Source organism: Camelina sativa, chromosome 7 (genome assembly GCF_030686135.1).
Source record: "Camelina sativa cultivar CO46 ecotype springtype chromosome 7, ASM3068613v1".
NCBI lineage: Eukaryota > Viridiplantae > Streptophyta > Magnoliopsida > Brassicales > Brassicaceae > Camelina > Camelina sativa.
The window spans coordinates 25,386,258-25,414,034 of record NC_141886.1 but is presented as its reverse complement, the minus strand read 5'-3'; the positions used below and the strand labels follow the sequence as shown (position 1 = coordinate 25,414,034).

The following is a 27,777-nucleotide window of genomic DNA, read 5'->3' as shown; positions in this document are numbered from 1 at the left end:
ACAACGATTAAATAATCATGTGGAAAAAGATTACGTAAAAGATAATAAAAATGTTAACAAAAATGGCATATTTAAAACAGAGCAAGGGAAAAAGCAGAGCAAAACCTTTTTGTGCTTCAGTGGATGACCTAACCTGAGCTAAGTTTAATGGTGGGACTTTTCTTTTAAAATGTCAAAAAATTGAGTCATAACCTTTTTACACATGGGTTTAAATGTTTAATAAAGTTTGAGTGTTATCAAATATTTAATATCTTCACATAGCCTTTTAGATTAAGATTCCATTGTATTAAGATAAGAAGACTCCTCCATGCTCTTAAATCTTGATACATATCATATAAAAAGATTATTACAATATATATAGAAGCTAGAATTAACAAGAAATTTGGAATTAGCATTCAGAACAGTGAGGAGTGTGGCGGTTGTTAGCACCTGATCCTGGATAATCGTTAATCTCCTCCACGTCCATCATCATCCTCCTTGTCCTTGTTCTTCTCTTAGGATCAGTTTCAGTGCGTCTCTATAAAAACATGAAGCATCCAGACAAGAAAAATCAAGAACAAGAATCAAAATACAAAACAGACTTGATCTTTGCTCACATTGTTTGTGTGTCAGTGTTTGTGGAGTAAATTCTTACCAATTGGCTAATCTGATTAAACTCATGTCCTTTGGTTTCAAAGTCTGTTAACTTCTCAATTCCTACATTAAACAAGAAATTAAAACAAGAAAGAAACAGCACAAGAGCAAGAAACTTGAGGACTTTAGCAATTAGAAATAGAGAGGTATTACACACTTGCAGTGATCAGAACAGGCTTCCAAGAGATCACGAGGTAAAGAAGAGCTAAAACCAACAACATTTGAAAACGAAAGACTTGTCTTCTCGCCATCTACACCTTCCCTTAAAAGACACAAGATATGTTCTGTTTCTTGCTCTGTTCTTCAAGTTAAAAGCTTTGTCGAATTTATACAAAAGAATCCCTGTGTGCTCTTCTTCTGGATCTGTAGGATTATCGTGGAAGAAGATATCGATATTAAAGAAAAGAAGATTGTGCAAAATTTCTCATTTTCTTTACATCTCTACCGTTGATTGTGGAAATTAACCTTTTGAGTTGGAGACATCACATGATGCTCATCAAATTAAAACTCTTCTTTTTTAAGTAGTAGTGTTGTATTATTTAATACACTCAGACACACACATAGATATACACAAATCTGCTGAATATCATGTACGTGTACACACATACGCAGACATGTACGCTATAGTATACATATACACAAAAAAGACTTGTATGCTATGATGCACGGGTACGTCTATTTGGTAGTCGTCCCCGTACCGGGGACATGTTGGAGACGGAAACTCTACGGGGACTCTATGGGGACGCCTTAGATGCTTTAGAGGAAGATAACATCGAATTTTTTGATATTTGTATCCATTTCATTTCATTCAAAGCACTCTTATCATAAGCATATTTTCATTTCTTCATGTTTTTCTACTTTCTAGACTCTTTTCCCCTCTCTCCTTTTCCCATTAGCTTTACTAATCCCCTCTTATTCAAGGTATGGGTATATTTTCTTATATGTTTATTGAAGTACCCATACCGTATCCGTATCTATAAATTTTTACTTCACCGTTTTCCGTCCCCGTTTCCGTACCCGATTCCTGTTCCCGTACCCGTTTCTGCAACCTAGCTTGTATATACATTGCTACAGTAACTCAAAACTAATCTTTGATCACAAGACAGAGATATTATTACTCATGACCTCTTCCGAGTCAATCTGATTGCTGCAAAATGAAGAAACATAAGATTAGTTTCTGGAATTTGATTTTGTCTAAAGCAATTTATCTGTGCACTAACCTGATTGTTATCAGAGTGGCCAAACACTGGGTTACTACAAGTTTGATGATGATCAGTAGCAGCAAACACTGGTTGATCAGGGAATTGGAAGCTGTTGCTAACAGGATACATAGAGAGATCTTGTTGGAAGTTAAACTCAAAACCTGATTCTAACTTCTTCTCTTCTTGCATACCAAATTGTGTAAGATATGAATACTCCTCGCCGAGTTGTAAACTCGAGCAGCTGTTTCCGTTTAGCTCGTTTAGCATATTGCCTTCTTCTCTTAAGCGGTCAAGTTGTTGTTCAAGGTTGCAATTCTGATCTTCTTGAATTCTAGACTCGAAGAAGCTTGAGTAAACCGGAAGTGATGCAGTTGCAGTATTTTCCATCTCACTGTTGATCACAAATCTTGGAATTGAGCAGAACATACAACTCCAAGGCATACATTAAGTAAATTAACAGTGAACTCACTGATGAGGAAGAAAACTTGAGTCAGCAGGTATGATCATTTGTTGGTAACTGTTATCAGGAAGCCATGAGATTAAATGATTTTCTTGAATGCCATTTATTACCAAAGGTGATGATATCCCGCTATGAAACTGCATTAGAAGGTTTGGTCTGGTTCAGGAATGTCAGAGAAGAGAGGGGGACAAGTGTCATAACTTATACTAACCTGTGTTGTTGTACATTCTAGTAATAAGAGTTGATTCTTTCTGAAATGTCCCTGCAAGGCAAAAGCTGCTTCCATTACTAGCTCTGAACACTTTCATATATGTTTGTCATCAAGTCATATATAACATTACATACCTTGTGAATCTGAACTCTTTCAATAGAATTTCTCAATGATTCCCCAAAATGCTCCAGATGCTCGATGTTTTCAGTTCTAACAATATCTGTCCAACGGCTGAAAACACACACGACAGAAGAAGATTCAATATGAATATCTATCACAAGCATAGTAAGTTAAGAGGGTTGCAAAAACAAATAGAAAGTATTAAAAAAACGCTACTTAAAATAGAAAAGCGCCAATGTTCCACCTCAGTCTCCTGTGACACTCCAAAACCTGAGCTTGAAAAAACGCTACTTGGTTAGTCAGACCCTGCTCATGAAATGTTCAAATACAGACTTTTAGCAGTCAGAATTCACGAGCATATATATCCAGGAGAAATTCGTTGGTCCATCATCTTTACCACATTAGTTTGATTCCTGCCGGATAAACAAAGTACCACAGTTCAAGTGGTTTACCAAGGGATAATAATGACAAATACTTTGCCGAACTTATAATTGCATAGAACTTATCAATAAGGTACCTTGAACCTACGAAGAACTCTTTTATATTACCATCATGATCCAGTTTCATAAAAGTCTTCTTGAGGGCCTATACAATAGGTAGATGTTTCAGCTCAATATGTATCCCAAACCAATAACCATTATGAAAAAGGAAGTGAGAGATCCAATAAAGTTTGTACCTCAAGGCTCTCCAATTTTCTGTTATGATGAAAAGAAAACTTATCAGTTTTACAACACAAATACATCAAGTTCGAAGTCTATATGTGTTTGAGAGTTGAGCGAGAAATAAGCAGAAACATATACCGTTTTGTCCTTTCTAGAGGAGTCAACTGCGCAAACTTGGAAATGACATCTCCAATACATCTGCATAAACAAGAAACAAATGAACTTCTCAAGATTCAGGTTAATTTCCCTCAGCCAAGATCAAAGAAAGAACAATGACATGATCCACTTGAGTATCCAATTATATACCTACGATGTCCATGTAATGCGGTAGGCCTTCCGGTAGATGAGAAAACATAAGAAGAACGATATCAATATCACACAATACAGACAACTCTCTGGCTTTCTTTAAAATCCCACTTCTTCTCTTTGAGTATGTGTTTTGCCTGTTGCTACTGCTCTCTATCCGCTTTATCATCAGCTTAACCCTACCCATTCTGCACACCCAAAATTCATCACATCTAACAAATTTTCACAGAAGAATGAATAAACAAAAAGGATGAGCATTTCATCGAGTACACAGAAGACAAGAATCCCCAAATCCGAAATTGGCTTAACACATCAAAGAAAAATCTCTCCCTGAAGACGAGATCAAAGGGAGCATTCATATATATATAGGAAAGACAAAGTCTTTAAGACAAATAGAAACAGAGGATTAAGGATTTGTTCTCTTGGAAACAACAAACGAATTCAAAAGAACATGAACAAGCAGACTAAAACCATTGGAGGTAAAAAAAAAAAGATTCCAGCAGAGAGAGAAATGGTGAAAACAAAGAGCTTACACAAGCAGACTAAGGGACAACCTTCGATTTCGCAGGGAAAACTTTAAGACGTCGACCAACGGAACAGTGTGCTCTGCTCTGCGTAGAGGGAAGAGAAGGAAGACTGTGTAATCAATGAAGCTGTTTTGAAGCTGTTTTGTTTTGTTTTAATTAACAGTTGATTATTCGAAAGTTTAACTTCTTTATTACTTTTACAATTTTATTGGGCCATTAGTTTCTATTATGGGCCAATTCATATTTTCATACAAGCCCAGTCATATCTTTTGAGTTCCTTCTTTTTGCCCTAATTTTCGCCGCCTCTGCTTATCTATTTAAAGCCATCGTGGATTCTTTGGAGACATTGGAGCCACTTCTCTTGAAACCCTAGTCTTTTTATCTCTGTTTATTCTCTTAGCTTTTGAAAAAAATTCAATCTTTTGGTGTGTTGATGTTGTTTCCGTTTTATTGTTGTTGTTTGTTTTGATGCCTTGATTGATGTTGCCTGTGATGGTGTTAAATATACTTTGAGAGCTAAGTCTCTAGGAAAACAAATCAACTCTGAGGCTATTTCAATCTGTTTTCTTTCTCTAGTAGTGTTAATTGATTTCCTTTGTGTTACTTTAGGATTACGAGGTTTTGTCCAGTTTATGTAGGTGTTATTCATGTTTCTTTTAGAGGTTAAGTGTTGAGTGCAGATGATGATAAAAAGACAGGGACATCAGATTCTTTTCGGAGAAATTAGAATGATGAGTATTGTCTAGATGGGAATCTCTCTGATGCACTTCACCCAAACCTTCCTAACCTAGTTTAAAAAAAAAGTGTTTTTGAATGTTTGGTTATGCCGGTGATGTATATATGTGTTTTCATCGGATTTTTTCAGTGATGAATTACATCACAGTTGTCACTACCTCTGAGGCATATTTTTCTAGGTTTTTTGTTTTGTTTTTGTTTACCTATATTTGATCTTAATTAGAGAAGCCTGATGATTGCATCTAAGAACGGAGATATGAATGGTTGTTTTGTTGTAGCCTAGTGCATTGTATTGGGCTCCAAAACACTACCCAATGTAATCATCTTGCTTAACTGTATATGAAGGCCACCATCTTATCTAGATCCTAATCCATATCATAGTTGTTTCACATTTTTTTAGCTTTGAACTTGGTTTCTTTTTTCTGCAGGAGGACGTATCCAAGACTTGTAATTTGAAAGTGTTAGTGCTACCTCTTTTGTGACATTAGAACCATTACAGATTGTATCTGTAATTCTGATTTGAGTTTCTACTTGTATATTTACATCTTTTCTATGTAATAAAAAGAGAATAAGTTAACCAAATGTGCGAAAGAAGCCATAACTTTTAATTGAATTATAGTTTTTGATCCTTATCAAATGGAACCAAATACATAAATTAAACAATCTTCGGCAAGAAAATTATACATAGCATCAAAGATTGTAAAAATGAAGTTTTCCTTCACCGGCATTTTCTCTCTATGAAACATGTAGACAATCAATTCCACAATTGATAAACATAGTTGAATTTGTCCAGATTTTTTACTTGTACAAAAACCCCTTCCCATTAAATTTTCACTAAAACATCATTCAGAACCGTGATGCTTTCCGACAGAATCAAGACCTTCTGTTCTGCTCCTTACAATGCGATGAAACACTTCCCTCACTTTCTTTTCAAACGGATCCAAACCATTCTTCAAAGCTTCTTGAAGCTTCCCCAATTCCTCAACCCTCTCTCTCACTTCCATCTCTTTCTCATCAGACAGAGGAAACTGAGCAGAATCAACCAAATCATTCATCAACCTTGAGCTCCTCTCAAACTGATGTATCTCTTTCAACAACCCACAAGTGTTCTTCCTCTCTCTCTTCTTCGATTCCTCAATGATCCTATCGTGCAACGACATCAAAGACCCTCCCCACGGGTAGTTCCTAGGAACATTGAAATGCACTTGCAAGCCTCTGTCTTGACAAGGAATCGCTGCCACAAGCGCCCACATCACAAACAGCAATATCGAAGTCATTGTATAAACCGGAACAACGAGACCATTAGTTGCCGTAATGTCACTAGCCCGAGGGGTAGCTACATTGTTCCCAATAGCTTGCAATTGCTTTGAAGCTGACCATGATCTCGAAACACTCCAAGAAAGCGATCTGAAATGCCCGATTGTTTTGTGGTGAAGATGTTCCTTGTTCCTCCCAAACGAACGGTTACGATGCTGAGACGAAACAGAGCTCGAAGACGAATCTTTCTCATCAAGCATACCGATAGCTAACTCAATCAAAGTCTTCCTCGCACGACGAAACTGACCTTCACCGAGAGGTCTCTGGCTGCTTCCACTTCCACCACCGGTGTTGTTAAAAGCGCAGATTACGATCTCGATCAGCTTCTGCCATTGACGGATCTGTTCAACACCGTCACGGATCGCGTTACAGACGTCGAGAGCCTTAACGCTTCTCTCGAAGTAATCAGCGATCAATCGATCCATGGGTGGTTTAGTGATCATCGAGCGGTGGTTGATGAGGATGACACGAAACTCTTCTTGACAAGAGAGAAACGAATCAAGAAGCTTGCCAACCCATTCGAGAGACAAGAGATCTTCACAACCAGAGGCATTGAGATTGATAAACCTCTCAGCGACTTTTCTCTGGAAAGAATCCAACTCCGCCTCCATCCCAGTCAACTCGCCGGTAACTGTACTTGACGCCGATGAGTCAACAGAGTTCACAGCCGAGTCTCGCCGTAGATTCAGTAATGACCTCCCGAATGATCTTTGGTATTCCGTCGTTGGCATCCTCAAAAAAAAAAACCAAAACCCAGATGATGATGATGAAAAATGTGAGATTGATAATAATCAAATCAGAGAGAAATTTCTCATTCCCCTAAAAAAATAAAAATCGTTCCTTTTTTTTTTGTGATTTTAGGATAGAGAGAGAGAGAGAGAAAGAGAGAGAGAGAGTGATGATAAAAAATTAATAAAACCCTAATAAAGATCTTGGCTTTATATCGAGAGACAATTTTGACCGCGTCTTTTTTTTCTTTTTTTTTAATTTTTGATAAATATGGAAAATTGAGATTTATTTTTAAAAGTTACTACTATAACATTCCCAACGATAAAGATCTTTTTTGTCTATTTTGTTTATTTTTAAATTTGGTTCTAATTATATATATTGACTCGTCCGAAACACGCAGCTAACACGTCAAGCGTATGTTAACCCAAGTAGGAACATACTATTATAAAGAAAAATCTCAGCCGTTGGATGAAGAAGTGGAAGACATAAACATATGGCTGTGAAAGACGAGGGACAATGACAGCACGTGAAGGATGTAAGAAACGGAGGCCACGTGGCGAGACATGAGTTGGGGAAAGTGTGACGGAGAAGGCGTCAATGTAATGTAACAGCTCAATCTTAGTTGGCGCGTCATAGAGACTTGGTCCCGTTTTTATTCTTCTTTTTATTTTTTTTTCTTTTTGCAAACTTTTTTCTTTCTAGAAACCTTAAGCCCAAGTTACAATTTGCTGACGTGTTTTTATCTTATTTGCTATAAATGACGAAAAACAAAAATCAAGGAGCAAGTCAATTTAATTTTGAGAACTATTTCTTGGTCGATAATTTGTATATTCATAACTATATAGAAAGCTTATTTGTTGTTAGTAGACTATTTTAGTACTAAATTACAAATCGATATATTCATAATTTAATATGATGTGTTTCAAAGTTGAGAATCATGTTTGAACCGATCTTTTATGAACTTGTTTTTATTAATTAATACAAGACGTAAGATGCACACTACACTAGTTAGACTCTAATACTATCATTTTAAAAATGAGCAATTTGATATAAAATATTTGGAGTGGACTTCCATAACCGGCTCATACATGTCCAAGACCACAAAGGTCTATCGGCCATATTGTCTTTATTTTAAGTCGATTTATGTTTAAGCCTTTACTTTACTATATATATGTAACTTCTAAATGATTGAATCAATAATAAGAAAAGAGAAAACCTCCTTCGAATTTCTCTAGTTTATAATACGTTATCATCACGAAAGCCTTAAAACTCCACTTACAAAACCCTAAACCCTAAACCACCGCATAACATCCTTTGTTCATTCAACTCTCGGCGGTCGGTCCCTGTTTTGTGATCAAGGCGTGTTCGTGGTCTAGCTTCTGTTCGTGATCGGTTCGTGTGCTTGTCTAGTTCGAGGTTCGTGAATCAACATAAGATATAACCGAGGTCTTTAGCTCCCAGTTCAATTCCAGTCAACCTCCAAACGGTGGAAGGTAAATAAATCAAACCCCCTTAGAACCTATGAATCGAACCTGATCTCTTAAATGTAATGGAACTATAAAATTTACAAGTAAAACAACCAACAAACAAAACCCTAAGCTTTAGACCCTAAAACCCTAAAATTTAAAAACTTTAAAATCGGTTGTTATGAGGTTTAGGGCTGCTTAGATTGTTTGCAAAATTAAACCAAATATGCCTTGATTAAATCCGGTTGTTATTGTTGTTTGATTGCTTGTAAAATCGGTTGCATAAAACTTTAGAACTAGAAACCTAAATTCGAAATTCATAAGAGAAAATTATTATGCAGCTTGTTCTAAGTTTAATCTGATTACCAATGGTTGTTTGCTTAAAAATCAAAAGCCTAAAATCTAAGATCTTAAAATCGGAATTGTCTTATGTTTTGCATGAAAGATCAAAACAAAATTAGGATAACTCCCAAATTAATTCTAGACATTATCCTAAAAGCCTAGAAAATATTTCCTTAAAATTTTGTCATTATCCTGTTTTTAAGAAAAAGGAAATCTTATCTAAGAAAAAGGAAAATTGCTAAAACCTAAAATTATGTGCATATTTCTTGTTCATACTAGAATTTGTCTAGGATTATATTTTCATGCATGTTAAGCCACGAAATTAAGAATAAAGGCAAGGTATGTTTCGGTCTCAAATACCGCATGGCCTAAAGAGTAAAATAAATGCATGGTTCGGTCTCAAATACTGCATGCTAATGATCAGATGCATGGCTTGTATTGTGTAGATGACAAAGCTAAACAATCTCCAATATGCTGCCCTTAAATGTCTCTGGAGACAATTACTTACAATGGGAATTGGACACTAAGATCAACCTGAAATCAAAAGACCTATGCGAATGCATTGAGGATGAGAATGATTGCACTGAAAATAGTAAATATAAGGCGATATTACATATACGCCATCACCTTGCTGAGAGTCTCAAGAACCAGTACCTTACCATAGAAGATCCTCTTGACCTTTGGACAGAGTTGAAAAACAGATATGGACACCAAAAGATGGTGCTCCTACCAAAGGCTCAATTTCATTGGAAAAACCTACGGATCCAAGATTTTAAATCCGTGGATGAGTATAACTCAGAGCTATTTAAGATAGTCTCGATCTTGAAGTTATGTGGTACTGAGGTTACTGAGAAAGACTTGCTTGAGAAGATATTCTCAACCTTTTACACTAATAACATACTGCTTCAGCAACAGTATCGTGAAAAGGGTTTTAAGACATATGCAAGCCTCATCTCTTGTTTTCTCCTTGCTGATCAAAACAATGAGCTATTGTTGATGAACAATGCAGTGAGGCCTCCTGGATCTACCCCTTACCAGAGGCTCACAATGTTGACATTGCTAAGAATGAGCCTAAAGAGCCCAAGGAAACAAAAGAGTCCAACTACGTCCATAGAGACAAGTATCACGGCCGTGGCCATGGTAGAGGACGTGGTGGTCGTGGCCAATACCAAAGAAACCAATATGATGGTTATGGTCGTGGGAACCGATCCGACTTCGGTCGTGGTCGTGGTAGAGGCCGCAGAATTTTCAAACCGCAACATAAGACTAAATCGGTTTGTCACCAATGTGGTATGGCAAATCATTGGGCTAAGACATGCAGGACATCTAAGCATCTCATTGATCTCTATCAAGAGAGTTTGAAAAAGAATCCAGAAGCTAACTTGGTTCATCTCGATGGTGAAGGAGATTTCGACCATGAGAATGATGACCAATTGGATTATGAAACTTCTGATTGCCTAAGAGAGGATAATTAAATTTTACATTGGTTGTATTAATTTATTTTAATTATCTATGTTTTATGACTTTGATTTTATTGAATTATTATTTTGGTTTAAATTCAATTATTTTATTTCCATCAATATAAAATTATTTGTTTATGTTTAAAACATAATTCTTGTCTATATTGAGAAATGGTTAAGGACAAGAGTATAATTGTGGTGGATAGTGGATTAAGACACACAATTTTGAAGGATAAGAGATATTTTGTTAATCTCATTATGAAAAATAACAATATTAGCATAATAGTGGGTATAGTAAGTTTAATTGAAGGCTACGGCCAAGCACATATTTTATTACCAAATGGCACACATCTTGAACTAAGTGATGCCTTATATTCACCCAGCTCAAAGAGAAGCTTATTGAGTTTTAAAGACATTCGTTTGAATGGTCTACATGTTGAAACTAAGGGTGAAGGAAACCAAGAGTTCCTATATATTACTGAAATCACCCAATGCCATAAGAAGGTCCTAGAGACTATACCCGCATTAGCCACTGGTCTTTACCATGCTAAGATAAATATGAAAGAGGCTAATTTGGCAATGAACAAGATGTTCAATGATCAATTCACTTTATGGTATGACCGGCTTGGCCATCCGGGTTCAAAAATGATGTGTAAGCTTATATTAAATTAAAATGGGCACACTCTAAAAGAGAGAAGAATTATTCCTAAGAATCTCACGTGTGTAGCATGCGCACAAGGAAAACTCACTATAAGGCTATCACCAGTGAAAGTCACTAAAGAGACTTTAAACTTTCTCGAAAGGATAGAAGGCGATATATGTGGACCAATACACCCACCTTGTGGGACGTTTAGATATTTCATGGTCCTTATCGATGCATCGACCAGATGGTCACATGTTTGTTTATTGTCAACTAGAAACCTTGCGTTTGCTAGATTGTTGGCCCATATCGTACGTCTGCGAGCCCCCAGATTTTCCACTTAAGACTATACGTCTAGACAATGCTGGTGAATTTACATCCCAAGCGTTTAATGAATATTGTATGTCCATGGGGGTAAGTGTGGAACATCTCGTGGCACATGTACATACACATAATGGATTAGCTGAATCCTTCATCAAACACATTCAATTAATTGCTCGACCATTACTTATGAGGTCGAAGCTTCATGTGTCTGCTTGGGAACACGCAGTATTGCATGCAGCAGAACTTATACGCATCAGGCCATCTAGTGAACATAAGTATTCACCATCCCAATTATTAACGGGTCATGAGCCAGACATATCCCATCTAAAGACATTTGGGTGTGCCGTTTATGTACCGATTGCATCATCACAGAGAACTCAGATAGGACCTCAAAGGAGAATGGGAATATATGTTGAATATGATTCTCCCACCATTATTAAGTATCGTAAGCCAACTACGGGTGATTTATTTAAGGCCAGATACGCGGATTGTCAGTTTGTTGAGTCTGAATTTCCTATGTTGGGTGGAGATAATAACAAGCTGGTCAAAGAAATATCATGTAATCAAACATCCTTAAATTGGCAAGATCCTCGGACTCTAGCATGTGAGGCAGAGGTCCAAAAGATTATACATTTGCAAAAGCTAGCAATTCAATTGCCAGATTCCTTTGTTGACCCAAAGAGAGTAAGAAAATCGTACATACCAACTTGTAATGCACCAGTACGTATTGATGTTCAAAAAGAACACAATAATCAAGTTGCTACAGAGTCTAAGGCCCGTATGAAACGTGGTAGACCATTAGGTTCCAAAGATAAGAACCCTCAGAAATCTAAGAAAGGTGCAAAACAAACCGAGGTTAAGGAAATTATAGACATGGCCGCGGCAAATCCTAAGATACCAAATGAGGTTTGGGACGCTGAACCTCAAGGACCTAAAGGTATTGATAATAATGAGATCTCAATCAATTATATCATGTCTGGAATAAAATGGAACTGTAAAGATGTCGACATCGATGAAATATTTGCATACAAAGTAGCACTTCAAATAAATGAGAATCATGAACCCACGTCCATATTAGAGTGCACTCAAAATAAAGAACTGCCAGAAGTAGACCATAAGAAAATATAAATGTAGTGCAACACCTGTTTTTTTTAATTCAAATCCATTGTGATTAATCACTTCCGTGGAAGGAAAGAACATAAAAAAAAAAAGAAAAAAAAAAGAAGGAAAGACAATAATACCTCGAGCAAGAGGAAGAAAGGACCCATTAGAAAAGCTTGGACTAGGTTGTCTAAAAGTGCAGGAGCTCGTTTCTTGGAGTAGAATTAAGTTCTGTTAGTTAGTTAAGTTTCTTCTAACAGAATAGCTTATGGTTGCTTCGGTTCCATCTTATGGTCTACTTAAACAGGGTCTACTTCTGGCAGTTCTTATGGTTGCTTCGGTTATGTTTTCTCTGTCGGTGGTACTCAGAGACCCACCTTCAGATGGTGTTGTGGAGGCTGACGCAGCTTCTAGGGTTCTTCAGATCAGATTGCACCCTGGTAAAAGATTTGATTTTTGCTCCCTTTATACTTAAGTGGATCAGCTCAAAAGTCCCCATCAGAATAGTTACTATTTTTTGCGTATGAATCTTTTCTCCAAAATGGTTAGTTTTGTCAAATTAGGATAGTCTTTTTTTTTTCTTTTTTTTTTTAGGATAGTCTTTTTTATGCTTCAATAAAGTTCAAACGATATCTAGACATTTCCATGAAAAGGGTATAAAGCAAATTTGATGGATGGTACGTGTAGTGAACCATGTAAATTAAATGCATGTGTGTTTCCTTTTGCTATGCTTTAGCTACAATGTTAGTTGTTGTCTTCAAAAGATTCTACTTTTTTTTTTCTTCATGTAATGTTGCATTAGTTACACTCGTTGGTGGTTTTCTGATTTTTCAGGCATCGATTCAGAAGATGGATTAAGCGAAAAGGAACCGCTTGGTGACATTAATCTTGTGTCTAGTTTTGATAAAGAATCATGCTTGAGCAGGTATGAAGCGAGTTTATATAGAAAGGAATCGCCTTTCAAGCAATCCTCTTACCTGGATTATAGATTACAAAGATACGAAGATCTTCATAGACGGTGTGGACCATTCACTAAATCCTATTACTTAACTCTGGACAAACTCAAGTCGGGCGATCTGTCTGATGGTGGAGTCTCTGGTTGTAGATATGTAATATGGTTGAACTCTAATGGTGAACTTGGGAATAGGATGCTGAGTCTAGCTTCAGCTTTTCTTTATGCTCTCTTAACAAATCGGGTTTTACTTGTCGAACCAGGAGTTGACATGGCTGATCTTTTCTGCGAGCCATTTCCAAACACTTCTTGGTTTCTTCCCTTAGAGTTTCCACTCAAGAGCCGGTTCACTGAACAGTATCTACTTCGCGAATCTGCCAACTCGATGCTTGCATATCGCCGTGTTGTTGATGATTCCAGTGACCAACAAAAGCTTTTCTTTTGCGAGGAAAGTCAAGTTTTGTTGGAGGAAACCCCATGGCTGATCATGAAAGCAGATAGTTTCTTTCTCCCATCTCTCTTCTCAACCTCGTCATTCAAGCAGGAACTTGAAAAGCTCTTCCCGGAAAAAGAAACGGCATTTTACTTCTTGGGTCAGTATCTCTTTCACCCAACTAATGTTGTCTGGGGTCTCATTACACGATACTATCGCACATATCTTGCTAGAGCTGATCAAAGAATAGGAATTTATATTGGGGTCTCTGAGTCTGGAAATGATCAGTTCCAGTGTTTGGTAGATCAGATTCTAGCTTGTGGAACTAGATATAAGCTGCTTCCTGAAGTTGACAAACAGAGACATCTCCCTTCAAGCCAAGTTCTAATCCAAAAATCAAAGGCAGTGTTTATCTCATCTTCTTCTCCAGAGTATTTTGAGAGTATCAGGGACATATATTGGGAAAACCCAACAGTGATGGGAGAGATAATCAGCGTTCACAAGCTGAGTCACAAGGACTACCAAAAAACCCCGAGGAACATGGAGTATAAGAGAGCATGGGCTGAAATATACCTTCTGAGTTGTACTGATGTGCTGGTGGTCACAAGCTCATGGTCCTCACTCATGGACGTGGCTCATGGCCTTGGAGGGTTGACACCATGGGTATTGAACAAGGCTGAGAACGGGACTTCCCATGAACCTTCCTGTGTGAGAGCAAGGTCAATAGAGCCCCGTTCCCAAGTGACACTGTTCCAAAGCTGTAAAGATTAAAAGATGAAATAGAGTCTCTAAGGCTCTTCTTGTGCCTTGACTAGATCTTAAGGTCAAGATTTTCAGAGTTTCTCAACAGACATGTAAGGAATATTAGAATTAACTTAATATATTATTTTATGACATGACGAGTTCTATATTCTTTCCAATACACTCTGTAGGTGTTCTTACTCACGCCTACAATAATATACATTCAAAGTAGAGAAACCTATGGATGAACCTCTAAATGAAATGGGAAAAAATATTGAAGGATTTTAAGACTTACAACAACATATAAGGTTAATGTGTTTTTGCTATGTACACAGCTCGGAGACAGTGGTGTTTTAACCTTTAACGGCCTGTCTGCAAATGGGGCACGAGCCGTGTCTGATGAGCCATTTATCAACACAAACCAGATGAAATGTATGATCACATCTCGGTAAGTTTCGTGTGATTTCCCCTGTTTTGATGTCCTGTAAATGCGCGCGTGTGAGATGGACAAATGGCCATGCTAAGAAGTGCAACAATTCATGTAAAAGCAATAGAAGCAGATGAAACCTGCAGACAAATTGTGCAGTGAGTGACCTGCCTCTTGACCATTTCGCTTGACATGATATAGCATGGTAGTTTCCTTAAAGAGTCACCCGATAATCCTCTAGCTTCCAGTTCACCATTAACATCATCCCGCTCTTCATAACTTACATCGGAAATTCTTAACTACAGAACGTAGACAAAAACTCCTTACATCAGTCTATCTCAATCGATTCAAACTAAAGGAGATTGCCTAACATCGAGTGAAACAGGAAGAAGTAGCATTTACAGATCTTGTATATGTAAGGAATCTAGCTATTCTTATATAGACTCAAGACACTAAAAGAGGTATGGGCCGACGTTGGATAATAAGAGACATCCTTCAAATACTTAAAAGACTTTCAGCAGCCATGTTCATATAGTAGCTATCAGTAGTGCTTTTTAGAGTTCTCTCGATAGTAGAATTTCAGAGAACAGTTTTAACTATACAAAAGAAGATGAGCTAGAAAAGAACCTGCCAGTGGTGTGAATTTATCATTGTTGACATCAGTTGTTCATCTACTAGTCTCCCACGAAAGAGTTGCTCTACAAAATCTGCCTGGATCCAAAACAAAAGACCAAAGGCAGCTTACTCATATTTAACAGTCAAAACTACCGAATTTGGCAGAAGGTGGAAAAAAAGACAGGTCTGTGCAGCATTGCGAAATGCAATTGGTTCAAGTCCTTCCCACAGAAAAATATAATAAAAACAGACTCAGACTAAGTCCCCCGGACTTCAAGGGTCGAGCTAAAAATCCTTTGTTAAATTGCCTCATGGCATCATTAGCAACACAAATCCTTCCTATTATCTTGGTATATAATTCTTGAAACAAACAATTAAAAGGGACTAAACCAAGCCATCCTGTCATCCCATAATTCTGATGGCCCACAAGTAACATGTCAAGACTATGTCATTATTAATTTCACCAAACATCTTTTCTCTCATAACCCTTTCTCCATCTCGATCATAAAGTCAGTCGAAAAACTCCAAAAAAACTCTCCAATTTGACAAACGTGTAAGATATTTCAGAAGTTAGAATTAAAGACTAACCATAGATGATGGACCCCTTGATCCTGATAGCTCTAAATACCAGTACGCACGAGAAGCCTCCAACACTTCAACAGAGAGAATAGCTCCTGCAACAGCGCCAAGTGCAGCCCCACGGAGTACTCCATACTGGGCAGCTCTGCCTGCTACCGCACCAGTTACTGCTCCAGTGAAAGCTCCAGCTACAAGATATTAAAGAACAAGAATGGTTTTAACTAAAAAATAAAAAGAAGAACAAATATATAACAAAGGGCTATAGGGATCATATAAAGATGAAACTTTTTGTTCCAAACGTAGATTGAAGTTCCAAAGGGCTATAGGGATCATATAAAGATGAAACATTTTGTCCAAACGTAGATTGAAGTTTCAAAGGGCTATAGGGATCATATAAAGATGAAAACTTCCTAGTCCCAAACCCAGGATTGGTCTTCAAACTGAGAATGAAGGTCAGACCATTTAGCGCTATTTAAAAACATGTATGATCATCAATACCCGGAGTTTTGACTAAATGATCTCAACAAGACTGAGTCTTCTTGTTCATAAAAGGAACATTAGTTTAAAAGTCGATGAATTTGGAGGACAGAAACTAAGAAAGAATACGTCTTTAGATTCAACGACTTTATGCACATGCTCATTCTGTAAGCTGCTCATCGCTATTTCAACCAAATTCCTCAGCAGGACAAAAAAAAATGAAACTTTTTCACAAAATTTTAGCAAGAGTTGACCAAACTATAGAAAAGAAAAACTTAGAATTTACAAGTAACAATCATCATTCGTCTTAGTCAAACTATAATCTATGATCAGTCAAAATCAAATGCACAAACCCAAAAAAAAAAAAAGAAGGATAAAAATGGAAACTTTAAATTACCCATAGCGAAAACTCCAGTAAGAGCGCCCGAGAAAGCGCCGGCGATCAAGCGAGAAACTGTGTCGATCGTTGAGTCGGCGGCTCGTTCAGCCTCCACGGCTGGTGAAAGGATCGCATCCATAGAGAAGAAGAAGAAGAATTGGATAGAGAAAAAACCTTAGGGTTTGATGAAATATTCAGAAAAAGGAGATACTCTGTGGTTGGTTGAGAAAATTTAAGATGTCAGCCATGGAAGTTGAGAGACAAGGCACCGCTCGTAAAAGCAACTAAGACGGAACCCATCATTCTTTGAAAAAAAAATTATTATTCCTTAATTTGGTTTATTTTTTTGGGGCCACTTTGATAAAAGTGAAAACTTATACCAATTTTAAAGTTATCAATTTAGTCCCCCACTTTTTTTATTGGCTGTTTCATTTAGGGGTGGGCGGTCGGTTTTTCGGTTTGATTTCGGTTCGGTTTTTTCAGTTTACGGTTTTTTTGGTTTTATAAAAATTGAACCATATAGAAACCATATGTAATTTCGGTTTGGTTATGGTTCGGTTTTTTCAGTTTTTTCGGTTTATGGTTTTTTCGGTTTTTTCAAAAATAAAACCATATAAAAACCATACGTATAATGGTTTGGTTTGGTTTCGGTTTGGTCTCGGTTTTTTCGGTTATTCCATATTTTAAAAAATAGATAGTTGATACATAACTAAAAAATAAGCATAAAAAGTAAAACCTAAACATAATTCAAAAAAATAGAATCCAAATATAGTTTTGTAAACCCAAATACTTAATTGAAATTTAAACTCTTAAAAAGTAAAGGCTATTGAAAAAGAAAACCAGAAAAAAAAACCAAAAAAAAAACTTGGAGATCAATAACTATAAACCCAATATAAATTTATAAGTTGGAGAAACTAATTATATCTAATTATCCTAAATTTTTATAAAAAACCAAAAAAACCATTCGGTTTTACGGTTTTTAACCAGACTAAACCTAAACCAAATGGTTAATTAAAATAAAAACCGAACGGATTTTTAGACTTAACCATAACCAAACCAAACCATTTATTTCGGTTGGTTCGGTTCGAGTTTTTGTATTTCGGTTTTTTTGCCCACCCCTACATTTAATGTGTCAATGTGTTTCTTGTTTTGAAATTTTGTTTGTGAGTTGAAAAAAAAAAACAGTAATTACAAATTTGATCATTATTTCAATAATTGGAGTTAAAATTCGGGAAAATCAGTTTTAAACCTTCAAAGTGTCACTGGGTAGCACTTTAAACCTCGAGAGAATTTCACTAACACTATAAACCTTTAAAATGATTTTAATAACACTTTGAACCTTTAAAATGATTTTACTAACATTTTAAATCTTAAAAATAATTTTCATTTTTGTACTGCCATAAAGAATAATAGAATAATAATATCCATCAACGCAAAATAGTTAAACTATGTTGGTTTAATTTAAATTTTAATTATTTTTAGTTTTTATAAAGAAATAAAAAGATAAAAAAAAATTTGTGTTCATGTTCATTATAGACAAAACTTTTACGACATTACTCTTCACATTATTAATTTTTTTAATAAATGCATCTCCACTAGATTCTAATTCAAATGGATTGACTTCTCACTGGAAACCAATGAATCTTCTAAATATATTGTCGTCTTCAATTTTACATTTGTCAAAATGTTTTAACCTTATCTTTGATTCTTCATTTTTTCTTGCTCTGATGTATTTTTAATTTTTTTTATCAATACTCGTAAATAATTAAATTAAATTATATCAATTAAACAAGTATTTAAAAAAAACAACAAAAGTTAAAGTAGTTAAAGTGAACACCTGAATAATAATTAAAAGAAAGAAAAAAAAAAACTGAAAAAGTTTTAACCTTTTTCGTCTGTTTGTCACAAACTCACAATGTAACAGGTTAACAACATTTGATGCATGTTTGGGTCTGAAATGAATCGAGGGAATAAAAAATTAGGACCCCATTATTACTGAAAAGGATGATGAGAATCAATTATTACATTGTAAATCCATTTTGATCCCACGGAACCAAGAATCTCTTGTTAGGAAAAATGATGATAAAATTCAATTTCAGAACAGATATATTTATATATTTTTGGATGTCTATATAAAAATAAAACCTATGTCCTTGTTTTTTTAATTTAATTTCCTGAAACTGTAATAAGTAATAAGTCATATCTTTTATATGTGTAAAAAAACGATCGTAAGAAAAACTGTAAACCTTATAATGAAAAAGTCCAAAATAAAATAGGCTCATACGCATGTGTTCGAGAGAACAAGAATCTCAGAGCAAAGTAAGTAACAACTGTCAGAGTTGTTTAAAAAACATTGACCATGCATGTCATTTAAAGTACTAAAGGCAGTTGCTTTTTTTTCAGAAATCCCACATCTCCACTGTCTCTGTCTCTCTCTCGTCACACTGAAGAAACTGATTAATCAGACAAAAGATGTGATTCAAAGGAGGAACAGGTCAAGCTGTTGAGTCTCATCATAGAAATCAGACTCGTACAGAGCGTATGGATCCATTGTTGATGAGTAGTCATCAAAAGCCACGAAGCCAGGCGGCGACGTCGTAGTGGTAGCAGCAGAGTCATGATCACAAGGCAGTTCACGAATATTCAGCTTTTCATCAATATCCATGAAACAAGCAATCATTTCATCCTCTCCCATGCTTATCACCATCTTCTCTTCTTCTTCAATCTCGGCTTCTTTTGGTTGTTCAGACAATATCACAGTCTTGATCCTCTCGAGTCCGTGTCTTCTCGAGGAGATTCCAGCAGCGAGCTTGTTAAGAAGACGTGCTGAGCCAGTAGCAGAGGAAGAAGAGGAGGAAAAAGAAGAAGAACAAGGGCTCGGTATAGGAGACGACGTCGTTGAGGAGGAGGTGACATCGACCGTGAGGCTTTTTGGCTGGTGGGTCATTGGATTGATTCCACTTTTAGCAAGTCTTTTCTTAAGACATGAGTTCCAATGGTTCTTTATGTCATTGTCTGTTCTGTTCGGCATTTGCTTAGCTATCGCTGCCCATCTTGTAATTAAAAAATAAGAAGAAGACCATATTACTAAAATAATACTAACACCACAATAATGATTTAAGGGTGGGTTGGTAGCATTTAATCACAATAATAATTTTTACCTGTTACCAAGAAGTGCATGGTGTTTCATGATTTCTTCTTCCTCCTGCGGAGTAAACTTGCCTCTTTTAATCCCTGGCCTCAAATAATTCAGCCATCTTAACCTACAACTCTTTCCACATCTTTGCAGACCTATTTTTTTTATAATGCATTTAAAATAAAAAGTTTTATCATAAATTATTAGATCTAACATGGTAGCAAACAGAGAAGTTACAAAAAAAAAAAAAAGTTTGAACCTTCTTTTCCATCAAAAAAAGAAAAGAAAAGAGAGGAGTAAACACACAATGAAATAAATTATCTGATACTGGCTAAAAAAAGATCATAATTTAAGAGATTTCTAGAGCTTTACACACTTGTACACGATAATATATAAATAATCAGAAGAAATAGGAACAAGGGAAAACACTTGGCTTTCATGGGTTTCACAGATTGCGTTTAGATATAATATCATCATTTCCATTTTCCACTCTGTCGAATCTGATCTATAGAAGGTTCTACAAATTTATGAAATATTATAATCGGACAAAAATAATCTAGGACATTATTTTGTAATGCATACACAAATTTAACAACCTAAGGCTCGTAATTAAGAAGATTATGATTGCAAAACTATTTTCTGTAAATTTCATGTACTCTTTAATTTACTCCCCAAAAATAATACATATACATATATAATATAAATGTTCACAAACGATACAATATGGATGTCTGTAATAAATCTCTTCAGAAAAAGATTATTGTGTAATAAATCTCTTTAACAAAAAAAAAAAAATTATTGTGCATAATAATTAAAAAAAGAAGAAGAGATTATTGTGCATAAATCGAGAAAATTAGAACCAACGAACCAAATAGATAAAACAAAATCTACGGTCCAAATCCGACAGAAACTGGGAATCTTATAAAGATCTTCCTAACTATTTCAAAGCCCCTAACTTCCAAAGAGAAACAAACACTGACCGTACATAATGTATTTATGTAGCATAGTATATATAGAGACGACCGTACACAATGTATATGTAGCATGGTGTAAGTATAGATGCATACCGGCTCTCTTAGGCATTGAACCCCACTCGCCGAGACCATGTTCGTTGATGTAAGCCACAAGCTTCCGGTCTTCCTCCCCCGTCCACTCTCCTTTCCTCATCCCGTCAACGTCTAACCACGTCGTCCTCCCCATAGCTTTTGTTTGTTTTCTCTCTCTCTCGTGAACCACACGTATCACTTCTCCGGTCGATTTGAGTCTTCTTCTTCCTTTTACTCAATCAGATTTGATGGGTCTAAAGATAAGTGAATTGTTGTTAGTAAAATGATTTTTACATACTCTTCAGATTAGGAGACTTTTATTTTTGTGAGGCTCTCTCTCACTCTCTCACTTATTTAGAAGTAGAATGGTCTTTCCAAGAGTGTGGAATTATGGGTGTGTATATATATAGTCCCTTCCATATTTTTATTTTTATTTTTATTTTGATAAATTATTTCAACCGTTGGATTCTTATGTATGTGGACATCTTGATGGTGATATTTCCTTTCATTTCTTGATTCTTATACGTATATTTTTTTTTTGTTATTCCGAATATGCAACATGCCTATTCCAAGAGGTTAAGTCACACATATATAGCGTATTCACATCACAGGATACTAATGATCATTCCTTTTTTTAGCACTGTATTCGAAAAATAATTAAACATATTAACAAATTTTCTTGTTAATTTGTTGTGTAAACTTCAGAGCAATAGTTGTTTATATAGTATTGTTTTGATTATTATCGACTTCAAGTATTTACTGAATACAGTACTTTTATTTATTTGAATGAAGCTGTGTTTAATTTGTGTCCTTCTCGTCCTACAACTTTCTCACTGTTTTAGGAATTATAAGCTAATATATCTTTGAAGCTTTTGATTGACCACAAAGAGTCAAAGACTAATACATATATATTGTTTACCTAGCTAAAATTGTTACTTACGCTTGGATAATCCATCTTACAGCACGTCTAATTTAGTTTACACAAAACGTTTAGCACCATATATACTTTAAATTAATTAAACGAATCGTTTAAAACCTATAACAACCTCAAGAAGCTAAAACAACCTAAGTATTACAAATGCTTTGGTCAAATAATTAATAACCGCATACCAAAATTTATAGTCCGGTGTAGATCAAACCTGTTCTCGTCATGATCCTTATCATGACCCAAGAACGTGTGTGTTTAGTTTTTATAATAAACACCACATGTGTCAATTGTGGTTGATCTAAGATACTACTACTTGTTTGTTTGTTGTGATGAGAAATATACACCTCAATAGACAGACCAGTTCATATTGATGTCTGAGAAACAACAGCCCTAAACAACTTTATTACATTTCGCTTTCTCTTTTTGTATGGTATTTTAATTGCTTAAGCACACGATTTGGAGGTAACGACTGTTGAAAAGGTGAACTTTATATAATACACGTTGGTGAATAACGAAGAAAGTGTACGTACTTTGGTAAGTGTGAAATCTGCAATTATCTGCAAATATAAGTAGGACCCTAAATAGTAAAAATAATAAATGATTGAAAAACAGCATAATTTTAACCTTTCTTTGTGCCTTTGTGGGGTTACGCGGAACTATATATTAAAGTTTATTAATATCTTGATTTTTTTCCTAGGAAATAAATTTATTACATTCACATTTACGAATTTACCTGAAAAATGGTTCCTGTTTTGATGCATAAAACAGAAAAAGAAAATATTTGAAAAGGGAAAATGGTCCATTCACTGTCAAATGACACTGTCCTCGTGTCGAGACTTTATTGGTGAACATCTTCTCGATTTGGTTTTGGTATATATATTGACGTGGTTCGTGCTCTCGTAGTTTTCATAATTTTCCAATACACACGTTGAGATTTACATTATCAATGATTTTATTTCTGATTTATTGTGTTGATTTTCAAATCGTTCCTCTCTTTCCTTTAGACAAAAACCAATAATGTTACTGAAAGTGGTGACTTGCTCTTTTACGAAAGCTACAAAACATATTAAGGTTGTGTGGTACCGTATCAGTTTTCCCATCTCGATCTCATAACCCACCCACCCAATCCACGGTTTTTGGATATTTCGATTTATTATTGTCATGACTCTATATACGAATATATAGACAGTGAGACATCCTCCCATAAATGAATCTTCAGAATTGTTATCTGCAAATTTGATGGGCTCCAAATTTTATTTGTTATACATCCACCTCGCTACATTATCAGTGAGACAATTACTATAACAATTTAAGCTGAAAGTTTTTTATTTATTTATATCAGCATCATTTCATTACGCCTAATAACGCCGTATCTTTTTGACTAATAATGTGAACATGTCTTTCTCAAAAGTTTTTTTTTTGTTTTTTTTTTGCAATCACACTTTGAAAGAAATGGTTACAAACAAAAAAAAATTCGATATACTGTGAGTTTGTCTGAATCATCCATGTTAATTATTGTAGCCACTGATAGTACATACTATGTGTATATTTGTATGACATTCCATATAGGGTGGAGTAAATCTTGATTGGACATTTGGACTCCATATCAATTAAGTTTTTTAAAAAAAATAAAAAAATTGGAATATCTTCAGAACTTATTTATGTTTTCTATATTATAATATATAATATGACATTGACTTTAGGCTACAATAAAATAAAATTAATACGTTTTCCAAAAGACATGTTAAATATTAGAATTTTACGTAATAACTATAAATCTATATTCATGGGGTGTTTCAATACAATTATTGTATATTTGATATCACATGATGGGCCCTTCAACGGTTTCACTTCATGGGGACCTCTTTGGGTGGTGTAGTCAGTGGTCACACACACAGACAGTCACACTCTAGTCTCTCTGCTACTGTGTATAGCTCTTGAATCCGCGTTCAAGAAAACGCGCATTTCTATTTGCCAAGAAATTTCACGTTTAAGAGGTTTTTAGATAATGGAATCATTCTAGCTCAATCGCGTCCCTGTCGTCTTTTTTTATTTGTTTCTTTTGAAAAAAAAATGTCTTATCTTCATATCTTGTGATTTGTTAAAACTTGTAACTTTTGTTGTTGTATATATGCAACTTATCTTAGCGAGTGACTAACCTATATGTGTTATTTATACAACTTTTACATTAGCATCTACAACAACTTTAATTGCTACTATATATATATATATATATATATAGTTTTTTCTTTTTTTTTGGTAAGGAAACGGGAGACGAAGGCTACTATATATAGTTGATGATACTTATAGAGATATGGAGAAGATTTATTTACCCCTGCTCTTTTCCAAATAGACCCATATAAGCCGAGGTCCAGAATGTTGTTGGTTGATGGGAAAACCTCTCTAGCCTAATAATATAAACTTTTGAAGCGCTACAATTCCACTATGTAGGTGATATCTAGGCATTATTTCTCATCCGAAGTCGTTGAACCGAATCCCACATATGTAAATTATATAAATTTGGATTGATTTTAGTTTCTCCTCATAAATAAATCGGTAGGAATTTGGATTTGATTCGGTAACCAGTTTTATTCGATTAGAAACCTCCAAACCGGTTGGTTTCAGTATGTCCTTATTGTACATAACTGGATCTTTTGTTTGTTTTAAAATTTGATTAAATTCCGAATGGAGAACATCAAACTAAAAGGCCAAATTTAACACTTATGAACCAAATCAAGTTTTTACTAGAAAAATTCAAACTGAACTGATTAACCAAATTTCCGAATGTCATCTATATCTACTAGCTACAACATAATCACGTACCTAAATTTGAATTCGACATAATTGAAACAATATTTAAATCCTTAGAAATATCTCCTTTTGGTTAAAAAACATATATACATTTCCGTATTCCCATTCAACGCCGCGTGATCGATCTATATATATGGAGTCTTGAGATGATGAGAAATACGGAAACAATTATATCTCTCAGGTTTGTATTTCAATCAATGTTTTCCCCTACTTCCACGTGCTTATATTTTTTATATATTATAATAATTTGAATTCATTTTGTTAATTTTTAAAATGATGTTAAAGTATGTTGAAAATTCTCACACAGGACCATAACATTTGCAACGATAAATATATAGTTTCTTGATATTTTCATATACGTTAAAAAAAAAAAAACAAATCTGAAAAGGGGAATTTAATTACAAGCAGAAGCAGGAAGGATCATGTCCAAACGCGTAAGGTGGAACAACGATAACTTATTAGAGCATGATTACTGGTGTAACTCTTTGGGTTACTCTCTATATTGGGCCCCAAAAATGTAATATTAAACCCATTTTTTAGTCCAAAACACAGAGTATCGGTTCCATGGGAAGGTTTGGGAGAATCACCCTAAGTCACGCGACGTGGTCGTTTGTGATTGGTTGATTGAGAAATATAAAAGGTAAATTTTTTTTTTCCTAATTTTTTTTTCATTCTTTCCCGATTCTCACTCGTCTCTCTCGTCTCTCTCGTCCGTCGGAGATAAAAGCCGAATCAACAACCATCGGAAAAATCAACCGATTACCATCAAATCGTTGATTTTCCGGCTAAATCTCGATGGTTGTTGGTCAGACGGAGGGTTATTGGTGACTGAATTGGCGTAATTGGGGTTATCCGTTTCGATTTGCAATCTTTGGCGACGGCGAATGTTTCACAGCGGTGGGAGCACGATGGCGTACGATTGGTGGGATAACGGCGGATGTCCGGCGAGCTCCACCGTCTAGCGAATCGGTGAGAAACGGTTCGTCTTTTGATTTTTGATTGTTTGTTTAAACCCTAATTTATCACCGGTGGTCTTTAATTTTTAGGGTTTCATATTAATTCGATTGTTTGTTAGAATTATTAATATTTGCTGTCAATTTGACTTATTAGGCATCGATTATGAGATTAATTTGATGTTCACTTCAATCCAGAACGTTCCTCACTCAAAAAAATATCACTTCTAGCTGATTTAAGGTTCTTGGATCTATGTGGCGCTCAGGTTGGAGTCAATGAATCCATTTATTTGGTTGCATTTGTCCTTTTTCCTTGGTGGATAGATAGATGAGTTTATTTGAGATCTTGGATTATCTTTCACCGTCTTGTAGAGTATAACTCAGGGATTTTGATTGCTAGCAAATCCATAGTACAGATTATATATGTTGTACCTCCCTCGATGCTTTTCATTCCAAATGCTTCTTCAACATGGCAGGTGTGTGCGTATCACAGATGAAGGTGTGATTACCATGGCTAATAGTTGGACCTCCCTCGAATTTCTCAGGTATTATTCTTTTACAATTCTAGAACTATTTTGCTTTGTTGTTGTTGTCAGTGACTCTTTTTGCTGACACCATCCAATGAAAACCGAAAAATTGCAGCTTGTTTGGGATAGTAGGAGTGACTGATAGATGTCTAGAGACTCTCTCGCAGACATGCTCTGCTACACTCACCACTCTTGATGCTAATGGCTGCATCGGCATCAAGGTGTGTACTGTGACTTTTTCCCTTTTACGTTGTTCTTACTCTACTTGGTTTGTGGGTTTGTCAAGAAATTTTATGGCTTTCTATCGGATATGACCTTTACTTTGTTCTGTTTTTCTATTTCAATTGCTACTAGCTTTTTGGTTTCTGGGTTTTTGCTATTCATTGTGTGTGTGTGTGTGCAGAGTAAGTTAGGAGGAGGAAGCCAGCAGCAAGGTCAGAGAGTAAGCTACAACAAGAGTAAGCTCACTCTTGGCTTACGGACAGTCAAAATTGATAAGGTATGGTCCTATATCTCTCATATGTTGTTGTTCTTGTTTTTTTGAGTTGTGATTGGGATGAATGAGTTGGTGTTATAGATTGTTCTTGTTCTTGTTCTAACTTGAAAAGGTTTGGTTTTATAAATTGTTTATGTTTTTTTATAAAACTGTGAGTTCTTGTTCTATATTGCTGTTTTCTTTTTTTGCTCTAGTGTTTTTTAGTCTTTTTGAAACCCGATTGTTGTTCTTTCGCTTGTCTTGATATTTGTTGTGATTTTGAATAAAAAGCATAATTACACTGGTTTATTGAGAAACATGATTGAATTTGAAATTAGTATTGACTTTAAACATCAACTTTTTGAAAATTTGGTACACAAGTAGATTTTCTGAAAAGTTATTCAGTTGTCTACTCATAGATTTACTGAAAAGTTTTTCTCTTCACATGTAGATTTACTGAAAAGTTTTTCAACTAAACACTCATTAGCCTTTTACTCAATAAACCTTTACCTTTTGTTATCTAACCTTCAGTTTAAAAGATAAACTAACCTTGAGTTCAATATAAACCCTCATTGTTAAACAATATAAACCCTCAAGCTACAAACTCTTTTCGTTAAACATAAGCTTTCATTAAACAAAAACAATGGATCCTTATCGTTTGTCAGATGAAAATTTTGTTGATCTTTTGAATTCTCAAAAAGTTCTCAACGTTTCTGATAATCCTAACCCTCCACATTCTGCTCAATCCTCTCAGCCGATTCAATTTAGCAACCCATTCTCTTCTGAGCCACCCCACTTTACCTCAACATTCTCTTCTCAGCCACCTCATTTTAGCTCAACATTCTCTTCTCAGAATCTTAACTTTAGCCCAGCATCCGATACTGAAGACTGTATTGAGGTCGAAGAGACTGAAGAAGACGGAGGCAGAGGAAGTAGGAAGAGGTGGACTGCAGAGGAGGATGTCAACCTCATAAGTGCTTGGTTAAACACCAGCAAGGATCCAGTTACCAGTAATGAGCAGCGGAAATATAGTTTCTGGCAGAGAGTTACAAGGTATTTCGAA

General features: G+C 35.5%; 6 protein-coding genes, 1 long non-coding RNA gene, 3 other non-coding genes and 1 pseudogene across 17 annotated transcripts; 6 read left to right on the top strand and 5 right to left on the bottom strand.

The window, feature by feature from the left end:
• Positions 1-263: 263 nt before the first annotated feature.
• Positions 264-1,170, bottom strand: LOC147941692 (uncharacterized). The gene is made up of 3 exons (XM_087456444.1): positions 791-1,170; positions 635-696; positions 264-517 (listed from the first exon to the last, which is right to left on the bottom strand). The coding sequence occupies exons 1-3, from the start codon at positions 882-884 to the stop codon at positions 389-391; spliced, it is 285 nt and encodes a 94-aa protein (XP_087312570.1). The 5' UTR covers positions 885-1,170; the 3' UTR covers positions 264-388.
• LOC104702170 (agamous-like MADS-box protein AGL65) lies at positions 1,121-4,286 on the bottom strand. Of its 3 annotated transcripts, none has more exons than XM_087456443.1 (12): positions 4,149-4,286; positions 3,595-3,782; positions 3,427-3,510; positions 3,303-3,321; positions 3,144-3,211; positions 3,024-3,039; positions 2,871-2,932; positions 2,641-2,737; positions 2,507-2,557; positions 2,305-2,432; positions 1,854-2,226; positions 1,121-1,780 (listed from the first exon to the last, which is right to left on the bottom strand). In XM_087456443.1, the coding sequence occupies exons 5-12, from the start codon at positions 3,191-3,193 to the stop codon at positions 1,769-1,771; spliced, it is 789 nt and encodes a 262-aa protein (XP_087312569.1). In that variant the 5' UTR covers positions 3,194-3,211; positions 3,303-3,321; positions 3,427-3,510; positions 3,595-3,782; positions 4,149-4,286; the 3' UTR covers positions 1,121-1,768. The 3 variants fall into 3 exon arrangements, with proteins under 3 accessions (XP_087312569.1, XP_087312568.1, XP_087312567.1); XM_087456442.1 differs by having other exon boundaries at positions 3,427-3,486; positions 4,149-4,279; XM_087456441.1 differs by having other exon boundaries at positions 3,427-3,486; positions 4,128-4,270.
• A 180-nt stretch (positions 4,287-4,466) lies between these two features.
• On the top strand, positions 4,467-5,438 carry LOC147941688 (uncharacterized). The gene is made up of 2 exons (XR_015562359.1): positions 4,467-5,172; positions 5,285-5,438. It is a non-coding gene; the product is annotated as an uncharacterized LOC147941688 (long non-coding RNA).
• On the top strand, positions 4,602-4,676 carry LOC147941691 (small nucleolar RNA Z267). Its single transcript, XR_015563015.1, has one exon. It is a non-coding gene; the product is annotated as a small nucleolar RNA Z267 (small nucleolar RNA).
• LOC147941690 (small nucleolar RNA R44/J54/Z268 family) lies at positions 4,795-4,889 on the top strand. The gene has a single exon (XR_015563030.1). It is a non-coding gene; the product is annotated as a small nucleolar RNA R44/J54/Z268 family (small nucleolar RNA).
• On the top strand, positions 4,982-5,091 carry LOC147941689 (small nucleolar RNA snoR17). The gene has a single exon (XR_015563033.1). It is a non-coding gene; the product is annotated as a small nucleolar RNA snoR17 (small nucleolar RNA).
• On the bottom strand, positions 5,439-7,245 carry LOC104702169 (protein ROH1D). Its single transcript, XM_010417999.3, has one exon. It carries the CDS (start codon positions 6,902-6,904, stop codon positions 5,699-5,701), a length of 1,206 nt encoding a protein of 401 aa, XP_010416301.1. The 5' UTR covers positions 6,905-7,245; the 3' UTR covers positions 5,439-5,698.
• Positions 7,246-9,156: 1,911 nt separating this feature from the next.
• On the top strand, positions 9,157-10,185 carry LOC147941687 (uncharacterized; annotated as a pseudogene).
• Positions 10,186-12,548: 2,363 nt separating this feature from the next.
• LOC147941686 (fucosyltransferase 3-like) lies at positions 12,549-14,516 on the top strand. Its single transcript, XM_087457002.1, has 2 exons — positions 12,549-12,675; positions 13,070-14,516. The coding sequence occupies exons 1-2, from the start codon at positions 12,564-12,566 to the stop codon at positions 14,389-14,391; spliced, it is 1,434 nt and encodes a 477-aa protein (XP_087313128.1). The 5' UTR covers positions 12,549-12,563; the 3' UTR covers positions 14,392-14,516.
• LOC147941685 (NEP1-interacting protein-like 2) lies at positions 13,090-17,247 on the bottom strand. Of its 6 annotated transcripts, none has more exons than XR_015561107.1 (6): positions 16,857-17,212; positions 15,992-16,170; positions 15,416-15,499; positions 14,929-15,087; positions 14,657-14,843; positions 13,090-14,367 (listed from the first exon to the last, which is right to left on the bottom strand). XR_015561107.1 is itself a non-coding variant. In XM_087457003.1 (5 exons), the coding sequence occupies exons 1-5, from the start codon at positions 16,975-16,977 to the stop codon at positions 14,715-14,717; spliced, it is 672 nt and encodes a 223-aa protein (XP_087313129.1). In that variant the 5' UTR covers positions 16,978-17,247; the 3' UTR covers positions 14,483-14,714. The 6 variants fall into 6 exon arrangements, 1 of the variants encoding a protein (XP_087313129.1); XR_015561106.1 differs by having other exon boundaries at positions 13,090-14,378; positions 16,857-17,200; XR_015561109.1 differs by having other exon boundaries at positions 13,090-14,378; positions 15,416-15,495; positions 16,857-17,200.
• A 1,820-nt stretch (positions 17,248-19,067) lies between these two features.
• LOC147941684 (transcription factor MYB32-like) lies at positions 19,068-21,416 on the bottom strand. The gene is made up of 3 exons (XM_087457001.1): positions 21,042-21,416; positions 20,000-20,129; positions 19,068-19,891 (listed from the first exon to the last, which is right to left on the bottom strand). Exons 1-3 carry the CDS (start codon positions 21,172-21,174, stop codon positions 19,318-19,320), a joined length of 837 nt encoding a protein of 278 aa, XP_087313127.1. The 5' UTR covers positions 21,175-21,416; the 3' UTR covers positions 19,068-19,317.
• Positions 21,417-27,777: the final 6,361 nt, after the last annotated feature.